A 20,658-nucleotide genomic window follows, 5' to 3' on the forward strand; every position below is an offset into this window, starting at 1 on the left:
TGCTTTCCCTGCTCAGCATCAGACAACCTCTTGTAGATGTGGTGTGGGACTGTCCTTGGGGTGGGGGCTAAAATAACCAGGCTAAGAATTCTGGCAGCTTAACGTTGGGCTAAGACACAGCACGTTTCCATTTTCACTCCCTTGCAGCTGCCTAGAGGCTGCCCCAGCAGTCCTCAGACTTGTTCAGCCAAAGCTGTGCTCCCTTGTAGGCACCAAACCAGGGCATTGTCCCAAAAACTCAGAAGTTTTGAAAACAGCATCCTCCCCAGTTCACAGGAAGGGGGCAGTGGGCTTGTGATCTCCGGCAGCTGCAGCTTGGGAAAGCAGCTGCTTCTCTACAGACTTGTGCATACTTTCTAGTCTTGTTTTCAAAGAGAAACTGAGAGAGAAGCAGTCCAAGGGCAGTGTTTTCTGCCCCTTCCCATCTTTCTACTTGCACAAAGGGTGGGTGATGCAGTGCAGCAGGCCAGGGCTCTGGTGGTTGTAGCTTTAAGTGGAAAAGGGAGTTTGAAGATAAGCTAAAGAACAAACCGAACCTATGAAGTTGCCCCGAGTGTTAAATTCTTGGCCCTCCCCTTCCCATTCAAAAGCTCTCCACAAACGGGAGGCTTCACTGAACTGCTCTGCCGCGGAGGAGGTAGTGCTTCAGCTCAGATGGAAAGGCCTGACCTGGAGCGGCTTTGGAAGAGCTTTGTAGTTGCAGGCAGGGCTCCAGGCTGCAGGAATGGGGCCTGTGCTGTTTGCCCAAGTATCAGTGCTTCCGGCTCTTCCCCCGCGATGGTAGGGAGAGGATGTGGAACGAGGACAGCAGGCGGGCCTGGACCTGCATCTGCCCCCAAGGGAGCAATTCCGAGAACCCTTTCCTTCCAGTGAGGGGCAAACCTGTGCGGCGCTCGGTGCTGAGCATGGCTTAGATGCTTTGTGTTTCTCTTTACCGACTCGGGAGAGCAGCTGCTAGAGACACCCCGTTTTTAATTCCCTGCCCTCCCCAGGCAGCAGCACACGCCTGGGCTCTGCCCTGCTCGGGGTGCCGCTTACCCCAGATGCAGCCTCCCCTCCTGATTATTCAGACCTGGGATGTCCTGATGTCCCCTGCCATCCCTGGGAGCTGTGTAGTCTAGGAAGCGGGGAATTTGACTTTGGCTGATGTAAGTGGAGCTTCTTCCCTACATTTGCCGGCTCAGGCTGCATGGGACAATGCTGGTGGTGCGAATTAAGGTGAATTTCCGAGGCCTGGTGGCGGCGGCTCCTCCAGCAAACCTGCACTTGCGCTTTGGAGCAGAAATCATTCTTTGTGAACTCGAGGGTTAAGGGCGAGTAAGTCCAGCTGGAGCTTGTGCCGAGGCGGCTGCTTCGCATTAGAGGAAGAATGCACAAAAACAAAGTTGGGGGAATAGCCGAGCACGAAGAGCTGAGGTCAGGCGGTAGAGAGGAGATCTCCGTCCCCGACTCGGCAGCGGGAGCCTTGACCCCGTCAGGAAGCCTGGTTTTCCCCGAGACCGGACGGCACCGCCCCCGGTGTACCCGAGGCCGGGAAGGAAGGGGGCCGGCCCGCTTGCGGCCCGGCTGGACGGGCGGTGCGCGCGGGCCCGGGCGGGACTGCCGGGGCGGCCTGAGCTCCCAGGTCAGCGGGCGGCGCCGCGCGGGGTCTGCTAGCCCGGGTCGCGGGCCGGGAAGTGGCTCGGACCCGGGCTGGCCCTCCTGGCCGGGTGCCCGAGGCGGGGCCGGCCTGGCCCTGCCTGGCCCGGCCCCGCTCCGGACGCAGCTGCGACCTGAGCTGCCCCCGCTGCGGCCGGCCGCGGGCAGCGCTGAGCCGGGGCCGGGGCCGCCTTCGCCTGGCGGGGGCTGCGCTGGGCCGGGTCCAGGGCCCGCCTCGTCCCGCACTGCCCGGAGCATCAGCCTCCTGCGCCGCCGCCGCACTCGGAGCCTCCGTGCCCGCGCGCTCCCGGGCAGCGGCCCGCGCCCAGGTGAGCCGAGCCGGGCGGGCGGGCGGGAGGGCGCGCTCCGCGGGGCCGTGGGGCCCGGCCCTTCCCCGGGCGGCGGGCGGCTCCCGTCCTGCTCGGCGCAGCCCCCCGGTGCCCGCGGAGCGGTGCCTGCCCCCCCGGGCCAGGCCAGGGGGCTCTGCCGGGGCCGGGAGGAGCAGGCCGCCCCGCGGCGAGCCCTCCGGCCCGCCAGGGCAGGGCAGGGCAGGGCAGGGCAGCGTGTTCCCGGGGACTTGGTGGGTCTCCGGAAATTCTTTGCTAACTAGCTCATTAAGCAGCTGGCCCAGGCTGTGGCGGGCAGCCCGCTCCCACCGCCACGGCTCCCGGCCCGGGTCACGTTCCCACGCACAGCCCGGGGCTCCGGGCGGGCGGGCGGACTCGGGGGCGCTGCCCTGCCCCGCCCGGGGGCCGCCGGCGGACGGGCCCGTGCCCAGCCGGGAGGCGCAGCTGTCGCGGGCTGCGGGGAGGCGCGGCCGGAGAGGAGGGGCTGGAGGTCGGGAGGCCCCGATCAGCGTGAGATGTGCGGGGGAGGCTGCCGGGACAGGGCCCGCGGCCCCGCCTGCTCGGGGCTTGTGAGCGGAGCCCGAGCGACGTGGCAGCTCGCGCGCGGCCGCCCCAGCCCCGTGCCCGGCCGCCCCGCCGCGTGGGCGCTCGGGTGCTGCGGTGCCCTCCTGGCAGGGGCAGCACGGCTGCACTGGCCGGCCAGCCCTGCGCTGTGGCGGGCGCGGCGCTCTGGGCAGTGCCGCCCCGGAGCTGTTCGTGTCCCACGTCCCGACACGTCCGTCCGCGCCGGCCCCTCAGCGCTGCCGGAGAGGCCCAGGGATCCTTGGCATGTGCTCAGGGCTCTGCCCAGAGGAAGCGGCCGTCCAGCGGCTCCCGCCTGCGGCAGGATGTTCTTAAAGGGCCGTCTGCCTTTGCCTCCGCCCGAGCACAGGCTGCTGCAGCGGGGGGAAGCCTAGCCCGACCCTGGGCTCCTTGCTTTTGGCTGGTCAGGGGCACGGGTGGGTAGCCGGCAGAGGAGAGCGGGCGTCTGGCCTGCAGGACGACGTAGCGCAGCCAGCTGTCATCCTGCCTCGGGACCGGCCCTGGAGGAAGATGATGCGTACGCTTTGACAGGGCGCAGTGGGGCTCCTGCTGCAGTCCCTGCCCCTTGGCAGCACCAGGGCGAGCAGCTGTAGGTGGTACTCTGGCACGTTTGTCTGGTGCGGCGTGGCAGAGGTGACCACATGCCTGCGCAGTGCCTGGGCCTATGCGGCCTGCGGCAACAGGGACCCTTGGTCCATGGGCGGGCTGTGCGATGCTGCCCTGCCTTGCCAAGATGCCCGGGAGATCCTCTAGGGCAGTGGAGGGATGCCCTGCTTGTGCCCTTCGGGCACTGTCCTGCTCCCACGCTGCAGCTTGGAGCCCTTCTCCGTGCGGAGCCGCCCTGGACCACCCGGGAGAGCAGGGCTGTGCCTGGCGAACCCTTTGGCAGCTGTGGTCGTGCTTGTCCCTCTGAGTGCAGCACAACCACCGCAAACAGGAGGGCTCTTCCCATCTCGGGTGCCCTGGGCCGTTAACATAGGGTCAGTGCTGGCTGACCCAGCCTCTGCTGGTGGGGACGCTGCTCTGCGGCCTTCTGCCCCTTTCAGCATGGCCACGGCTCTGGCCCTGGTGCTGGGTCATTGTCCCAGTCGTGTGCAGGCAGGAGAGACTCTGGTCCAGCTGGGCAGCTGCTCCGTGAGGGCCCCAAGGGAGCCCCAGCCCCAGGGCGGGTGCCAGGATCCCGCTTCCCGCGCAGAGCTGAGATCAGCGGGTGGAGCCGGGGCCTTTGTCTGGCGCTGCGACTGTCTTGGAGCTGGTTTCTGGGGCTGTTATTGCCGGGCGTTGTCGTGTTGCCCTGGCAACCTGCACGGGGCTGAGCTGCCTGTTGTCTTTGGGCCGGGGCAGGGGGCAGCCTGGTGGGCACCGGGCCTGCACCTGCAGTGCCCACGCTGAAGCCTGGGAGCTGCTACTGCTGGGACGAGCCTCAAGCAGCCCAGCTGCTTCCAGGCTCCCCCATTGCATCCCCTGCCCGCGCCATGCTGCTCCGTGGCCCAAGGAGGAGGTGTCGTGGGTGAGGCTCTCAGTGGCCCTGCTGGGGCAGGGGTGACGGTGGGCACAGCTGGGGGCTGGCCCACGTCAGGTGGGGCCTGGATGCGTGGACAGGTGGGGTCCTGCCGTGGCACGGTACGGGGCAGGGCGGGCTCCCAGGTTGGAGCTGGGCCAGTACCTGCTCTGGCCAAACACTGCCCTGCTCATTCTGTCCCTTCTCTGCTCCTCGCAGCGGCCGGCTCTGCTGGGCCTGTCTGCTGTGGAGACGCCAGCTCCAAGAGCTCTGTCCTGGCTGCGGGCAGCCTGCCCCCGCCCCATGCTCCCGCCTCCGACATTCCCAGGCTGGAAGGGAGAGGCCTCGCATGGTGCCGTAAGCGTGTTAGCAGACGGGGAGCGAGCGGGCTGCCAAGCTGGAGGCGGTGCTGGAGCTGCGTGGTGTACCCGTTGACTCAGTGGCTCCAGGAGTGACTCATTGGGGCTGGAGGGTGGAGGCAGGGGTCCTAGAGAAGAGAGCTGCTTCCCTGGGCCAGGCAGCGCCCAGGCTTCCTGGCTGCTTGAGAGCAACCCCAGGTGCCCGGTGCTGCCATGTCCCTGCATCCAGCCCTCGGGAGGGCAACAGTGCACAGCTGTCCCCGCATCCAGGCCGGGTCTGCTCTCAGGAGTCCCTGAACCTGGTCTGCTCTCAGGAGTCCCTGAACCTGGGCTGCATCCTGCAGACGGTCGAGTGCAGCAGCCTGGCCTCCCACCCGCGAGGCACTGCCAACCTCACGGGGCTCGCAGTGCCCGGGGCACAGGGTGGGTGGCTGCTCTGTGGGGAGACTGAGGCAGAAGGAGAGGGCGGATGTGCATGGGGTGGTTGCTTTACAGACTGGGCTGGGGCCAGGCCGAGGCTGCGGGGAGCCACAGGGTGGGTAGGCTGGGCAGCCAGGACCCCTGGCTCCAAGGCAAGGTGTGGAGCAGAGCAGCACTAGAGGGGCCCGCACGGTTCCCAGCCCCACAACCCAGCGCCCTGCACCTTCGAACATGAGGCGTCTACCAGCCAGCGCCTGGGCCAGGGTGCAGCTGGGCGGGGGCTGAGGGCTGGCAGAGCAGCCCCTGGCCAGGCCGGCGGGGTGGGGGAGCTTAGCTGTGCAGCCAGCCCCCGCACGGCCTGCTTGGAGGTGAAGCGAGTCTGGCTCACCTCACCCCTGCCTGGGAGGAAGAAAGGGCTTTTTGTTCGCTCGCTGGATTGTCTGGCCGGAAGGATTTCTGTGGGAGCGGGGCCCAGCCAGGGAGCAGCCTCCCCGGGGTGCTGGAGGCTCCAGCTTCAGCTCCGGCTCCTTCAGGGGACTGTTGCTGTTCGGTGGTAACGCGCCGACCTCTTGGCATTTGCTGCCTTCGCCTCTTCTCACGGCAGCGGGAACAAGTGGAGTGTTCTGCAGGCGGCTGCGCGAGAAGAAAGGCGGCCTTGTGGCGCCCGAGGTGGGGCTGGCCGGGTCGGGCTGTGCTCGCATTCCTCCCACAGAGGCCTCTTGTGAGGGGCTCCACTGCCTGTGCCCGGGACTGCCGCGGAGCAGCGCGGGGTGCCCAGACGCACCCGGCCAGCTGCTGTGGTGCTCCTTGCTGCCCTGGTGAGTCCCGGGAGGCGGCGGTGTCCAGGGTGGGCTGCGGGGCGAGGGGGTGGGTATTCGTGGAGCCGGGCCGGGGAGCAGTCCTACCCGCTGGAAAGTGGCAACAGCCCCAGCTGGGGACGTGGCATCTCCCTGGGTGGGAGGGGAGGGGTTGGGGCTCCTGCGTTGCATTTGGGGGAAGGGGCTATGTGGTTAGAGCTGGGCCAGGGAGGCTGGATCCCAGACTCCTGGGTCCCATGCCTGGCGCTGAGGGGGCCGAGGTCAGATGGGAGGGGCAGATTTGGGGTCCCCCCCCCAGTGTGGCTAGAGGCGTCTGGCGGGAGCCGTGACCCTGGTCCCCGGTGCGTGTGCCCCACTGACATGCCTGGAACCGCCCTGCGCTCCCGGCTCTAAGTGGGCCCCTGCCGTGCAGCTACCGGGCCCGCGGTGTCATGCCCAGTGGGTGGAAGGGGCCAGCCTGTGGCTTGCCCTACGCCATGACCCCAGGCCCGGAGCTGGGACCTGCTGTTAATCTTTAGATGGGATTCAACCCTGCGCTGCTCCCATCCTGCTGAGCCAGCCTCTGTGTGTTGGGGGTGGGGGCAGTCCTGCATTTGGGCAGCAGGGGCCCACATTAGCTCTCAGGCCAGCCCTGCCCTGCCCTGTGCTGCTGCTCTTGCTGCCTGCCCCAGGCCCATGCAGCCCATGCGGGGAACAGGCCAGCCCCCAGCTGCAGCCAGGAGCCAGACTCCTGCAGAACCAGGCTTGCACACATCCCATCCCTGCGCCCAGCCCCGTGCTGCGGCTGCCATGCAGAAGTTGGGGTGTGGGGGCCAGCTGGGGAGCGTGGGATGTGGCATGCTGTGGAGGGGCTGAGCATGGTCTGCCCCTGCAGGTAGCTGCAGCAGCAGGTGCTCAGCCCAGGTCACGGCAGGCTCTTGCTCCCTGTGGCATCCACAGGCAACACAGAAAGTCAGCTCGAGCGCTAGCTGGACATGGCCCAGCTCCGTGGTTGCCAGTGCCTGCTGCAGTGGGCTGGGCGGGTGTGTTGTTTCCCACCCTGTCGTGTCATCCTTTCCCCTTCTCCGCCATTGCTGCAGCTCCAAGCACTCCCCAGCCAGGCTGTGCCATCGCCTGTTAGCAGATGAGGCCTGTGGGGCAGTGCCCTCTGTGCAGAGGCCTGCCAGGGTGGGGAGTGAGGCTGCCTCCCCTAGGCAAGGGTGCTGTGCAGGCTTGGCTTTTCCTGGCCCCAGCCAAGCCTTGCCCTGGGGTCCAGCTGCCCGGTAAAGGGCTCCCTCCACCCAGGGCAGTGCCAGCTGCTCCCAGGAGAGGGCTGGAAGGAGCTCCTGGCACTGGGCACGGGCACTGACCGGGCAGGGGCGCGGGGCGGTACTGGGGGGAGTGGGATGGGCAGTAGCAGCGGGTCCGTTGGCGGGGCTGGAGCTGCCCAGCGCAGGAGGGGCCCTTTCCTCGAGCTGCTCTATTTGTAGTTGCAGAGAAAGGGAGCAGTGTCCGTGCTGCCTGCAGGGAGGCAGCGCGGGGGGAGCCAGAGTCGGCCTCGGCCACACAGCTGCTGCTTTGTGTGCACACGTGTCTGTCGGCGGGGGCGTGTGCCTGCGTGTCCCATGCGTGAGCTGGGAGGGGGCTTGCAGGTGTGCCGGGTGGGGGCAGGGCCGGCACTGCAGGCTGTGTGCGCGCTCCAGGGCGGTGCGTGAGTGCAGCGGGGGCTGCGCCTGGACGCTCTGCTTTGTGCTGTACTGCCAGGGCACCCGATGCAGCGGTGCAGGGCTGCCGGGCCTGCTGGGCCACACCCTGGTGACAGGGCAGGAGCACGTCTGCAGGACAGGGGAGAGGGGTTTTGGGAGCCTGGCATCTAGCGTCCAGGACTGCGTGCCTTGTAGGTACCCCCCCACCACCCTTCCCTCCCCAGCAGTGCACCCTGCTGCCTGGGGAGGTGGCAGAGTCTGCTCTGAAGCATGGGGAACGGCTCCGTGGGGGCAGGCGGGCGGGCAGGCAGCATGACCTGAGATGAGCTCCCAGGAGGAGGGGTGGCAACAGGCTCTGTTTCTCCAGTCCTCCTGTCCACAGACCTCGGAGATGGGTGCACATAGTAATGGGCCTCACCACCTCTTGGACAGGGCTGACCCATTGTTCAGATGGAGAAACTGAGGCATGGAGCAGAGCCTGGCCTTGCTCACCGTGTCATGGCGAGTCAGTGGGTCTTGTTCTCCTGGGCTGCGATCCCTGGCACTGGTTGGGGCTGTCTGGAGCGGTGAGGCCTGTGCTCCCCCAGGCCAGGCTGTCTGGTTGCTCCTGGGCAGGGCGGGTGCATCTGCGGTGCAGCCCCATGCAATGCCGGCTTGGTTCCCCTGTGGGTGTCTGGGCCGGGGGGTCCTCCAGGGCTGACGTGCTCCTTGTCTCTTGCAGGAGAGCTGAGGCCAGAGGGGCCGGACACCTGGCTGCGGGAGCCATGGACGCTTCACACAGGAGTGTTGCCAGCCCGACTCGCAAAGTCCAGACTATCATCCAGGTAAGTGCGTGCTGGGCAGGAGCCCCGGACATCCCAGCAGGAGAGGAAGGGGGCAGCCCACGTGCCAGGAGATGCACGTTACTTTGCCCAGACCTGGCCCTGTCTCTGCTGTGGCCTGAGCCCCAGCTCCAGGCAGAGTTTGGGGGCTGGGACGGGGGTTGGCTTCCAGATCACTGGGGCTGGGCAGTCTCACAAAGAGGGGGCCTGGGAGCAGCTTGCAACCACGCGAGAGGCTGTTACAGGTCCCAGCTGGGCCCCAGTCCCCAGCCTCGGTGTCATGAGAAGACAGTGTCACGTCCTGCCCAGGCCATGGGCGCAGGCAGCGTGGCACCCCAGGGCCTCCCCTCCCAATCCTATAAGGAGATTGCTGCAAATCCAATTGTCAACCTGGCTAGTACCTTGGATCCTATTAAATGGAGCCCCGCGCCTGGCAAATCCTCTCTGCCTGTCTCTGTGGCCTGAGGAGGCCTGGGGGCAGCCTCCATCCCAATTGCTGCCTGGGGACAGGAGCTGGCACAGTGCCATGCGGGCAGCTCATTTTGCTGCCTGTTGGCAAGAGGCCTCTCTGCCTGCTCCCGTGGCCCAGGGTGGGCGGCTCTGACCCGGTGCTGTGCTTGTCCCTACAGAACAGCCCCCTGGACCTGATCGACATGGGCAAGGGGGTAAAGGTGCAGACAGAGAAGCCTCACTTGGTGAGCTTGGGCAGCGGGCGGCTTAGCACGGCCATCACACTCCTGCCCCTGGAGGAAGGTGAGTGCCTGCTGACCGAGGGCTGGGCCGGGCACAGCTTCCCTGAGGCCAGGCCCTCTGTTTGGCTGCTGGAACAGAGTGGAGCCCCCAGCCCCATCTACCCGCAGGGCTGGGTCCTGCTGTTGGGACTTGCCTTGTGCCCATGGCCCGGGCTCTGGAAGAGCCTCGACCCCCAGCGCGCACTGCCCTGCTCCCAGCGGCTCTGGTGGCCAGCACCTGGTGAGCAGGGCCTGGGGACCCCTTCTCCCTGCCCAGGGTCCGGGACCCGCTCCTGCCCCGCGCAGCCCTCCAAGTGCTCCCGCTTCAGCAGGCCCCTGCTGCATTGGCAAGAAGGCCTGGTGGTGACGGGGCCTCAGCTTGGAGATCAGATTAAACACGGAGAGGGAGCCAAGTCCCCCTTGGACATGTTGTCTGTAGCAACTGGCCATGCCCCTGGCTAGCAGGGGAGCTGGGGGCCTGGTCTCTGCAGGGGAAAGCATAAAGCTCCCTCACCAGCCCACACCCTGGGCTGGCCCCCCTTGCATGCCCTGGGAGCACGGCAAAGCTGTGCGGGCCTGGCTTGCAGGGCGAGGACCTGAGGCGACGGGTGCATGGAGCCGGGCTGGAGTCCAGCAGCACCAGGGTGGAAGAGCTTGGAGGAGACCTGACCTGCCATGGACCCTCCCTGCAGCTGTGGCTGCCTGGCTTGGAGCACTGAGCGGCTGCCTGTCGTTGCAGGGAGGACGGTGATCGGCTCGGCAGCGAGGGATATTGTCCTGCAGGGGCCGGGCCTGGCGCCCGAGCACTGCTTCATTGAGAACCTGCATGGGACCCTCATGCTGCACCCCTGCGGGCATGCCTGCGCCATCGACGGTGTGTCAGTGCGGCGGCCCACACGCCTCACCCAAGGTGAGACCCCCGGGGCTGCCTCTGCCACGTTGACTCGGGGGTAGTGCCCATGGGGAGCGTGCCCCTGGCTGAGCAGGGTGGGGGCAGACATGGGGCCACCTCAGTGGTGCAGGTGGAGTGAGGGGCTCGCAGCCTGGCTGCCTGCCCTGCAGGGCTTGGCCAGGGGGAGGAGAGCTCGGGCACAGGGAGCCCTGCGGGCAGGGGGGTTGCTCCAGTGGTCACGATGACCTCCAACCTCCGTCAAGCCCTGGCCAGGCTTGGGCTGGTCCCCACTTTGGCCACTATGCCCAAGGGCAGAGGCTGGCAGCGGTGCTGAGCACATGTGAGCTCAGCCTTCCTGGGGCTGTGGGGAGGCTGTGGCACGCAGAGCAACCAGACCTGCCGGGGCTCCTGGCACCCTCGGGCCGGGCAGGCGGGGCAGCACCTGGGGCCTGCGGAGCGTGGCGATGGCGAGGGGTGTAGGTTGGAGCAAGGAGCGCAGACCCGGCGCCCTCCTCGGCAGAGAGGTGGTGCTGTTGGATCGCGGAGGGGCAGCGCGGGGCCGCTGGGCGTGGGTAGGAGGCTGGAACAATGGCTCTGTTTGTCCCAAGCGGGAAGGGGAATTTAGGGCCGATCGTTTTCGAAGCTCCAAGCAGCGGCAGCCCCCCATGCCTCCTCTTTGTCATTGTTCTGCCTCCCTCTGGAGTGCCTGGGCCTCGCAGTGACCCAGGCTCCAGCCTGTCCCTGCCTGGTCCTGCAGTGTCCCTGGCCCAGCTCCTGGCTGCTGTTGTCACTAGGGAGCTGGACTAGACGGCCCATGCCCCGCCAGGCTGAGCTGGAGGGGCTGCCCTGTCTGCTCTGCACGTTCCCCACCGTGTGCTCCTGTCTGGCCAGCGCCACGCCACTCAGCACAGCTGGCCAGGCTCCTAATCCCCAGTCAATGGCAAGGGGACATAATCCTCCTGCCAGCAGCGTGCAGGGGCATAAGCTCCTTTGTGACACAGCCTTGCCGCCAGAGGAGGAGAGGGGTTCAGCTGCCTGCACCCACCCTGCTCTCCTGGAGGAAAGCAGCCCATGCTCTATCCAGCTGACCAGGGGCCTGGCACCTGCTGACCACGGTTCCTCTCACCGGGGGGCTGGACATGGCAGTGCAGGGTGTCGGGAGCTTGGCATTCTCTTGCGGACATACTGGGGAGGGCCCTTATAGGGCCCTTAGACCCTGGCAGCGGTGCCAGTGCCACTGGCATTGGGCATGCTGGGGTGGGAGGGGACTGGGAATTGGGATGCCGAGGTCCCTCCATCTCTGGCTCTGCTGCGGCACCTCTCCATGCTCAGCTGGTGCTCGTGAGCCCAGCTCCGAGGCGGGCAGTGCAAGGTTAGTGGGGGAGTGCCACTCGGACTTCTCACCATCCTGCCCCTTGGGGTTGTAGAGGGGAGAGGCTGTAGGGCAGGATGAAGGGTCTTCCAGGGCCTTTTCCTGAGCATGCTGCCCTGGATACAGTCTTCTGGCAAGAGGTGCTAATCGCCCTCATCACTTGCTTATGACGACAGCTCATCCTCTGCCCAGATCTGGACAGTGGAGAGATGAGGCTGAGGGCTGGGGCACGGGGGCAGAGCACCAGCACCTGTTGTCTCATGCTGTCGGCTGGGGGGAGCGCGGTGAGGGCTCGCTCGGACCCCAGCACCTGCTACGGGAAGGACCTTCCCTGGGCGGAGCGCAGTGCCAGCTGGCTGCAGTGTCCTGTGCCGGACTGGGAGCCCAGGCTAGGACGGGACTGCACAGCAGGCTCTGCCCCACTCCACGGTATACTGCAGGATGGGGCCGGGTGCACAGACAAGCCATCGGGGCATGGAAACAGCACAGCCGAGTCTGCTGCCAGCTTGGCCACCACTGGGCTGTGTAGCCCATGGCCACGGCACCCTCCCGCCATGTGCCCACGCGTAGGTGGGGATGACGACGGGTCGGGGGCCCACCCGTGGCAGCTGCTGGCAATGCCCCCTCTGCGGCATGGGGGTGGACTCTGTGCTGCAGCTTGCCCCTCGGGCCCACGCGGGAGTCCTTCCCCGGGGCTGGCGCAGCCGCAGGCGCAGTGTGCCCGCTCGGGCTCGGGCTCGGGCTCACGCGCTGTCCCTGCGCGGCGGCCGAGGGCCCGGGGGCACAGGCTCCTCGCCCGTGCGGCGCGGGGCGGCCGGCCCTGGGCGGGGGCTGGTGCCCGTGGCCGGCTGCAGGCAGGAGGCTCCGTGCGGCCCCACGAGCACGGCGCTGCGGGCAGCCCGGCGGGCAGACCTCCGCCCCTGGGGCTCCGCTCGGCTCGTCCCCCTCTGCCCGCCGGGGCAGGGGCCAGGAGCCGAGGGCCGGAGCTCCGGCCTGTTCCCAGCCGAGCCGGCTGCCCTGCGAGCCCGCGGAGGGGCCGTGTCCCTGGGCGGCGGGGCGAGGGCGGGGACGGTGGCGGTGCGGCGCGGCACCTCCCCCGGGCGCGGCTGCTCCGCGGCTCCGCTCCTCCATTGGCGCCGCGGCCGGTCGCTCCGCGCGGGGGCCGCCCCCTCCATAGCCCCGCCGGCGCGGCGCGGCCCGGCCCGGCTCGGCTCGGCTCGGCGCGGCGCGGCGCGGGGACTGGGCGGCGGCGGCGCCGCTTCCCGCGACGGGCAGGGTGAGTGCGGGGCCGTGGCGGGGGCGGGCCCCGCGCCCGTCCCTGCGCTTGGGCAGCCCGATGCCCCACCGGGACCCGGCCGAGCCGCTTGGTGCCGGGGAGACCCCGCGGGCCGGGCCGGGCTTTCTTTGCCTGCCAGGCGCGTCAGACGCGGTGGGCTCTGGCCGGGGCGCGGGTGGCGATGCGGGTCGGACGCCGCCAGAAGCCGTGGGAAATCCCTGAAGGGCCTGGCGGGGTGCGGGAGGTTTGCGGGCTGTAGGGCCACTCGCGGCTCTGGGCTGAGCCGGGGAGCTGGGCTCGGTTTGGCTGATCTGGCTCCGAGCACAAAACATTGCTTAAAAAAAATATATTCAGGCCAGGGGGTTGAGGGCAGGCCCTGGCCCGTGGGCTCCCCGCGAGCTGGCTGTAGTTCGTGCTGGTTGCTGCCTGGAGCCCCGGCCCCACTGCAGATTGGCCGTGTGACCGTTAACATGCTGTTCTAGTCCTCCGCGCCTCGGGTGTCCATCTTTGAACCAGGGGTGAAACCTGCCCCGGGGCATCCTGGAGCATGGCGGCCGGTTGGCGAGCTGTGGCTGGAGGAGGCGGCGAGCCAGGCTCCGGATCTGGGGCAGGGAGAGCGGACGTGGTGGCAGGAGGGCTGCAGGGTGGCACGTTGTCATCAGCGCTCGGCAGGGGTGTTTTCTGGCCGTGGCTCAGTGGGACCGAGTGGGGGCAGGGACGAGGTCTCTCCTGTGTCCCTTGGTCCTCGACCGGGGAGCTGTGCTGTGGCTGGTTCTCCTGACACCTTGCAACAGCCAGTTCCCTGGCGCCGCGGCCGGGGGACGAGCCCCTGCGCACGCGGTAGCAAGGCAGTTGAGGGGCTGCGGTGCATTTGTGAGCTGCCATTGCACTTTTTGGGGTCGCACGGGCGGGGGGTGAACTCTGCTTGGAGGCTGAATGGTGTTGGTGCCTGGCCTGGGAGCGCACCCTGCCTCTGCGCTCCGGCCTCGCTGCTGCTGCTGGTAGTGGGATGCCTGCAGCTCCAGCTGCTGCAGGGAGCATCCCTCTGCGAAGGGCATGTTGGTCTTTCCCGGCTGAGCTAGAGGGAGGATAATCCCCCCCGCCCCAGCCCCTTGGGTGTGTGTGGACGTGAGTGTGCTCTAATCAGATTTGTGTGCCCCTGGACAGGCGGCTGCGTGAGCTGCCCAGCACTGACTCCTTGTCTCCTCAACCTCGTGTCTCTGCCCACTTCCACCTGCTGTCTCGTGTCCTATCCCTGGTGGCAAGCTCTGCGGGATGACAACTGTCCCTCTCCTGTGGTTGTGCAGCACCGAGTGCGGTGGGGCCTCGCCCCGGGGTGCCTGGGCGGCAGCAGCACTTGGAGAGCTACGCCTTCCTTGGCAGCCCCTGGGAGCTGGGCTGGTGCTGGGCCAGCGGTCGCCTCCCAGCCGGTTTCTGCGTGAGGCTGGGTGGCCCTTCACACCACGTGCATGCGAGCTCCGTGCAGGGTTTGTGGCCGTGGGGTTCAGTGGCAGGAGCTGGCGGAGTCGGCCTGCAGCCTGGGAGGCTTTGTGCTGGCTCAGCACAGGGAGCCCTGGGGCAGCGGAAAGGGCCTGGCCCTGCAGGACGGCTGCCCCATGCCTGGTGCCTGTGCGGCCCCTTCACCCCGCCTGGTGTCAGGTTGCAGCGGGGAGTCCGGGGCCTGGTTCTGGGCTACTCCCCTGACAGCCTCTCATTAGGGATGGTGATTTATCTGTGAGTGGGAGCTGTGCCGAGGGCTGCAGCTGCTGCTGGTTGGGACTCCTGCCTCCGCCCTGCCAGGCAATGCAAGCCTCCAGGGCGTCAGGGGAGGGGAGCGCAGCCCACGGCCTGGCTGGAGACTGCTGCCTGTTGGGAGCCAGGGGAGAGGCTGTTTCAGGAGAGGGACTGTGCCCAGCCCCCTTGCGCTGCGGCTGGAGGCTCCAGGCCAGTAGAGCGCCAGGCCCGTACTTCTGAGCCCCTGCAGGCTCCGTGCGCTGCTGGCAGGGGCATTCGTGGAGCTCATGCAGCCCCGAGGTTTCCAGCAGGAGCCTGACAGACGCCCATCAAGGAGCCCATCCAGGTCTCCCTGGTGAACTTCCACTACAGCTCCCAAAGCCCATTGCCAGCCTGGCTCTGTGGGGCAGGCTGAAAGACAGCTCTTGGCACCGCTCTTGGGGCCTTCCCTTGCTACATCCCCTTCCACACCCGGAGCAGCCCGAGGCCCCTGATGGGGAGCTGCCTTGTGCACAGGACTCTGCCTGGAACTGAGCCTCGGACAACAGGAACCTCTGGCCCGGAGTTGGTGGAGGACCCCCTGGATCCCCTTCAGCACAGTCTGGGAAGGATGGGGATGGGCGCGCAAGGCTGCTACACAGGGAGAGGCATTGCGGGTGTTGTATGCAAGGGCAAGCTGGAGATGTAGCACAGCACGGGAGCAGGGGCCCACAAGCACTGGGAGTGGAGCCCCGAGAAGGCTGTGAGATGCTGCCTGGGAGAGGTGCCATGCAGGGAGTGAAGAGAAGGGCTCAGGTTGGATCTGTGCTGTGCTCAGGGAACCGTGTGATGCTTTCCTGGTCAGTACGTGGGATTGCAGCCTGGACCCGGCATCATCCCGGGCTGGGACCAAAGGGCACCGAAGGGCCTCCGGACAGGTTGCTGCAGTGATGATCGCATTAGCCTTACCTCGGTCAGGACCAGGAGCCAGTGGCTGTGGATAAGGCAGCAAGTGCCAGCATTGCCAGTTAACACAACCCTCCTGCACCGGTTTTCTCCGAGTGGTTCATGCTCCCTCAGCTACTCTGTGCAGCAGCCAGGACAAGGACCATTGCTCCCACTGGCTGTGGAAGTGTCCTGTGTCATTTCCACGCCCCGGCTGCCAGGAGCTCCTGGGGGTACATCTGGTGTGTTGGTGCCTGGTGCCTGCATGTCCAGGTTGGCTGTCCTTGTGTGGAGCTGTCGCCCTGCTTTGGGATGCTAAAGGATCTGCATCTCCTGCCATGGAGTGGGTGACCCTGGGGGCCTGTGGGCTGGTCAGCTGGGGCAGTGACAGCAGATGTGCCCAGTAGAGCTGCACAGCTGGCCCTGCCTGCCACACTGCCCTTGCTGGCGTCACGTATTTCTCAGCTTGTCTTCACATGTGGGGCCCTGTGCCTGCAGACATGTGCTTGGCTGGCATGTTCAGGGAGACAGGCCTGTGGCCCATGGCAGTGAGCACTGCATCATGCCATGCCATGCTGCCAGATGCCTGCTTCACCTGCTACACTCGGCAGGCTCCCTGCATGCTTGGGGCATGCCTGGTTTGCAGCTCTGGCTGGGTGGGCTCCGGGTAGGAAACACCCCGGTTGGCCCTGTGCCAGCCTGCAGGAGGGGCATGGTCCCTGCCTCGCGCTCTGGCCCCAGCCCTGGACAGTGTAATGACAGGCACCTGTGGGCAGGCGGCCCGGCCAGGAGGTGTGGGCGAGAGCTCCTTGCCCTCACTGCCAGGGGCTTCCTTAGGATAGTACAGGAGAAGGTTCCCAGCCCAGCAGCTCCCCGGCATGCCCCACACCTCCCGCCCTGCTGAGAAGCATCCCCTGCAGGCAAGGATTCAGCTGCGGTTGCTACTGGAGAGCGAGCTGTTCCCTGGGGCCTTGGCACAGTGCTTCCCAGTCAGGCATGTCTCCGGCACGGTGCGGCGTGCGCCAGCCCAGCCCTGCCTCGCCTTGCGGCAGCTCACAGACATGTTCAGGCCTGCCGCCCTGCTTCCTTCACCGCAGTGGGGCTGGGGGCTGGCCCAGGGAGGCGGCACCCTGCTCGGGGGGCAGGATTGCACTGGCTTCTGGGCACGGGTGGCAACCTGGGAGCACCAGGAGTGGGCACGGTGGTTGCTGCCAGGGGCTCTTCAGCTGCAGCGGCATGACAGGGCTCCGGGCTCTCCCGTAACCTGGTACAAGCCACGTGGAGCCCCAGGCGAGAGCGCCCCTATGGAGCGGGGTCTTGGGGCGGGGTGGGGGATGGAGCCTGCCGGCCTTGTCCCGGATGTCCGGTGGGGCCAGGCAGGAAGGAGATGGTTTTCGTCAGCTTCCAGCTCCTGCCTTGGGAATTGTCGGTCTGTGGCCAGTGCTGCTGGCTGGACACTGTGGCCAGGTGTGCCGTAGGCTGCGGTGGCTCTGGGCTTCTGACCCTCAGCCAGTTAGGGCAGGGGAAGGGGCCTGACTCAGGTGCCCTGGTTTGCAGCTTGCACCAGGCTGCAGGTCCCTGGGACTGTCACAGGTGTTCTCTCCCTGGTGTGCCCCACCTTGGGGCCCTCCTGCTGCCTGGGGAGGTGGGGATGGACAGTGCTGACCGCTGCAGTGTGTGTGGTGGACAGTTGGCTAGCAGCAGACCTGGGAAGAGACCCAGCTCCCATGGGATCTTGGAGCTGCAGCTGGAGCAGCCTCTGCACCCCTGCTCTGTTGTGCGCTGCAGCGGCTGCTACGTGGTGAGAGGTGTTCATGTGATGCATTAATGAGATGACATCTTGCTAACATCAGAGGGACTGGCACATGGCATGGGGGCATCTGCTAGGATTGCTGGGATCTGCTGCTCTGTGGCCCTTGTGCCATCCCTACCTGGGTATGGGGGCTGCTTTCCACCTGTGTCTTCAGTCACCTTGCTTTGCTAAGTGGCCAGGGATCCCAGTGCTGTGCCTGCGGCTCATGGGCCTGCTGGGCTGGAGCAGGGAGAGCTGTGGCTGCTGGCGACGGCACCCTGGGCTGGGGCTCGGCTTGGGCAGGCCCGTGCGGGCTCAGAATTTGTGCGCCTGGTCCCCAAGCTGCATTCCAGGCCGATGGGTAATCGCCGGTTTGGTTGGGCTGAGCACCAGCAGCCTCCCCCCGCGGGCAGGACCGACCTGTCTTGCGTGCGGTGGGGGCGGCAGCTGTGGTGGGCTCGCAGTGCTGCTGCTTCTTCTAGAAGCTGGGCCTGCTGCCTGGCCTCTGGCACCAGCCCAGGGCAGCCCCATCCCCTCGTCCTCTCTCCTCTCAGCCGTCTTCCGGGTGGTGCCGCTGTTTGCCCCTGGTGCCATGCGCTGGGGGCCAGCCTGGCTCCGTGCTCCCCTCCAGTGGCTGAGCAGCCTACCTGTTGCTGGGAGAAGGCTCTGGGCCGGGGACAGGAGAGTGTAGCCAGGAGCAAGTCTCTGGGTCTGGTGTGGGGCGCCCGCCATCGTGCTCTCGGCAGACGCGTGAGGCCCTTCTGCTGCCAGCTGCCTCCCCTTCGTGTGCTCCCTGTGCCTGCGGCCAGGCGCACCAGGAGCCTCCCGCTAGGCAGCGGCAGGACACCTGACGTGGGACACCAGGTGGCTGGGGGAAGCAGGTGGTCTGGTTTTCAGGGGCCATCACCCCACGTCAGAGCCTGCCTCCTGCCTGGGCTGTGGGCCCTGGCCGAGTGTGTGGGTGACCGCGCGCGTCACGCTCTGCCTTGCTCTCCCCTAGGGTGCATGATCTGCCTGGGCCAGTCGACCTTCCTCCGGTTCAATCACCCTGCCGAAGCCAAGTGGATGAAGAGCATGATCCCGGCGGGAGGCCGGAGCCCTGGGGCCACATATGGACGGGCAGCAGGTAGGTGAAGCCTCCACTTCCAGCTTGGCAGCCCCAACTCCTGGTGTCCTTTCTTGACCCACCTTTACAGGCTGGGGCCCAGGGGAGCTTGCTCGAGCCCATGTGAGGTGTTTGGCCCACAGGGCTGTCTCTCCCTGAGTCCCAAGTGGGTGGTTCACATGTGCCACTGGGGGGCACACAGGGCATCCACTGGCAGGTGACAGCCTGGAGCCGCAGTCATGGCCGTGGCACTGGTGCCAAGTGCTGCGGGGTGAAAAGTTTCCTTGGGCACTCGCCTGGGTGCTGCGGCCTTTGTGAAGAAAGGGCTCCATGCCGCTGTCTCCCCTCCACGAGGGGCACACTGGGTGGGACTGTGCCCAGCTTGGGCCTGGCTCTGTCTGTCTGTCTTGCCATGAGGCGCCTGCAACCTTCCTGGGCGCGTGGGAGCAGCGCTGACGCCACTGTGGCCTTTCTGTCTGCTGTGCTGTGGAGTCAGCTCAACAGCTGCTCGCTGGTTAATTATTAACTGTTGCCTCCAGTGGGTGATTATGCCAGGGCCCCTGGCCTGCAGCACCCATTCCCCTTGCCGAGGCAGCCCTGCTGTGGCCGGGTTGCAGGTGCCAGGGTGAGGCATGGGGCCTCCAGCACGCTCCCTCCCTCTCTCCCTTGAGGCTCTGCCTCTCCCTCCCCACTCCCCTTGAGGCTGGCAGGAGTCCAGGTTAGACACTGATCCTGGCTGGCATCCGTGCGCTGTCTCCACGCACCTCTGCCTGGTGGTGACCTCTGCGTGGCAGGGACAGCGCATCACTGCTGCGTCCCTGCCACGGGGCAGGAGGTCACCACCAGGCAGTGCCAGGCCTCCTGCTCTCACTTGCTGAGCGTGGGGCAGCTCATGCCCAGGCCGAGGCGTCTGTTCCCCCTCTTCCTTGCAGATCCCCTGGTGTCCCCAGAGACCAGCTCCTGTCCGGAGAGGCTCAGGCTCCGGGGCTTGGGCGCACAGCACAGCAGAGAGCAGCGTGCCTGGAGCTGCACATCAGACACGGCTCCCTGTGTCCGGGGTGGGGCCTGAATCCAGCATGCCTCTCTGCCCTTGCAGGCCATGAGCAGCCCCCGTGGGCTGTCCATCCGTCTGTGGCAGTGGGGTCGTTTTTGTGGGGTGGGGGTTGTTGGCAGGGAGCTGTTGTCTGCAGTCTCCCTGCCCCGGTGCTGGGATCCTGCAGGGCTGCATCACTGCCTGGGTGATGTGCTGGAGAGGAGAGTGCCACATCCCAGCCAGGCGGTCTACCCCGGGGGGGCTTGGTCCCACTAGGGCGGGCATAAGGAGGCATGGGCAGGTGTGAACCTGTGGCCAGGGCAGGCAGTGCGAGGGGGTGCATGGTCTGACAGGTCCCAGGCTCATGGTCGTGCAGGTCTGCATACACGTGGCCCTTGTGCCTGCTGCAGAGTGGGAGCAGGGCAAGGGCCTTTGTGTGCTACCTGCACCCTTTGCTGTGGCATTTGATGTGAGGGAGCAGCCCCAGGGCGATGAGCTGGGTACGGGTCCTGCTGATGACTTCCAGCAGAGCCCTGCTCAGTGTCAGCCCCGAGGCTCCAAGCAGGAGCCGCTTCGCTTATGAAATAATTTGATTTTCTCCCCCACACTGCCTCTGACAGCCCCTGTGCTGGCTGTCTGCCCCCAGCCCAGCCCCTCTGGCTTGCCATGAGCCGAGTGCCCTGGGATCGTGGAGTCCTGGATCAGCAGGGCTGAGGTCATGCTGAGTCCGGCCCCAGCACCCACCAGATGCCCAGTGCTGGCGTTTGCCCTTCTGGGTCTGTAGGGGTGGTGGGGCCGGCACCATGCAGCGCGATGGGCCTCTGCTGAGTCTAAGCTCTGGCTACCCTGCGGAAGTGTTCAGCAAAGCCAGGCTCGTGGGGAGGGGCTGCACGGGGTGCCCGAGCTGAGCCCCACGTGCTCGTTATTCTGGTGCATGGCAGTGGCTCTGCAAGCTGCGCCCTTCGAGGGGGCGTCTCTTCTGGGTGCGGGTGGGCTGGCTTGCACTGCCTCTGGCACGGCGGGGCTGGGGCTGGGCAGGGGAGGGGGGCAGCAGCTCAGCAGCTGTGCGCCGCATGCAGCTCCTTCTGTGCGCGCTGTAGGGCTGTTCAAGGCTGGCAGGGGTCCCTGGAGGGTGCAAAGTGACGCCCCGGAGGGCAGTAGCAGGCGGGGATCTGGGTGGGTGTCAGAGTGTCTGCCTACTGCGGGTGGCAAGTGCTGGCTCCCTGCTGTGCGCGTGGCCCATGGCCTGGCTCTCCCTGGCTCCCTGCCTTGTCTCCTGACCTGCCTTGCCTGTGTACTCCAGGGTCTGCTGCCAGGCCTGGCACTACCTTGGCGAGTCACCCAACCCCACTGTGCCATGCGCAGCGCTCCCGGTCCTGACCTACTTTCCAGGGCTGGCAAGGCGGCCAGGGTCACGTGTGCAGGGAGCTCCCTCTCCCCGGGCGCGCTGCTGTGATAAGTGCCCGTGCGCTGCACGGCCGGCCACGGGCAGGGGCTCGCATCCCCCGGAGCTGGTGCAGCGGGAACACGCCGAGCCTCGGTCTGCCCGGCACCGATGAGCTCCTTTACCAACTGATCACTCCCTGTTCTTGTTGGGACTGGCTGTCAGGCCGCGGCTCTGCCCGTTA

General features: G+C 66.9%; 1 protein-coding gene across 18 annotated transcripts in view; it reads left to right on the top strand.

Annotated features, from left to right (window-relative positions):
- Window positions 1-609: 609 nt before the first annotated feature.
- PHLDB1 (pleckstrin homology like domain family B member 1) overlaps window positions 610-20,658 on the top strand; it is a 50,436-nt gene continuing 30,387 nt past the window's right edge. For 2 of the 18 annotated variants that reach the window (XM_059720080.1, XM_059720083.1), the window contains exons 1-5: window positions 2,718-5,665; window positions 8,072-8,174; window positions 8,801-8,924; window positions 9,642-9,812; window positions 17,893-18,018. In XM_059720080.1, coding sequence (XP_059576063.1) covers window positions 8,115-8,174; window positions 8,801-8,924; window positions 9,642-9,812; window positions 17,893-18,018 — 481 coding nt within the window. In that variant the 5' untranslated portion in view covers window positions 2,718-5,665; window positions 8,072-8,114. Of the gene's footprint in view, window positions 1,625-1,818; window positions 1,968-2,706; window positions 5,666-7,338; window positions 7,542-8,071; window positions 8,175-8,800; window positions 8,925-9,641; window positions 9,813-17,892; window positions 18,019-20,658 lie in introns of those variants that run through there. The other 16 variants (XM_059720084.1, XM_059720086.1, XM_059720082.1 and 13 more) reach the window with 15 other exon arrangements.

Source organism: Alligator mississippiensis, chromosome 16 (assembly GCF_030867095.1).
Source record: "Alligator mississippiensis isolate rAllMis1 chromosome 16, rAllMis1, whole genome shotgun sequence".
Lineage (NCBI taxonomy): Eukaryota > Metazoa > Chordata > Crocodylia > Alligatoridae > Alligator > Alligator mississippiensis.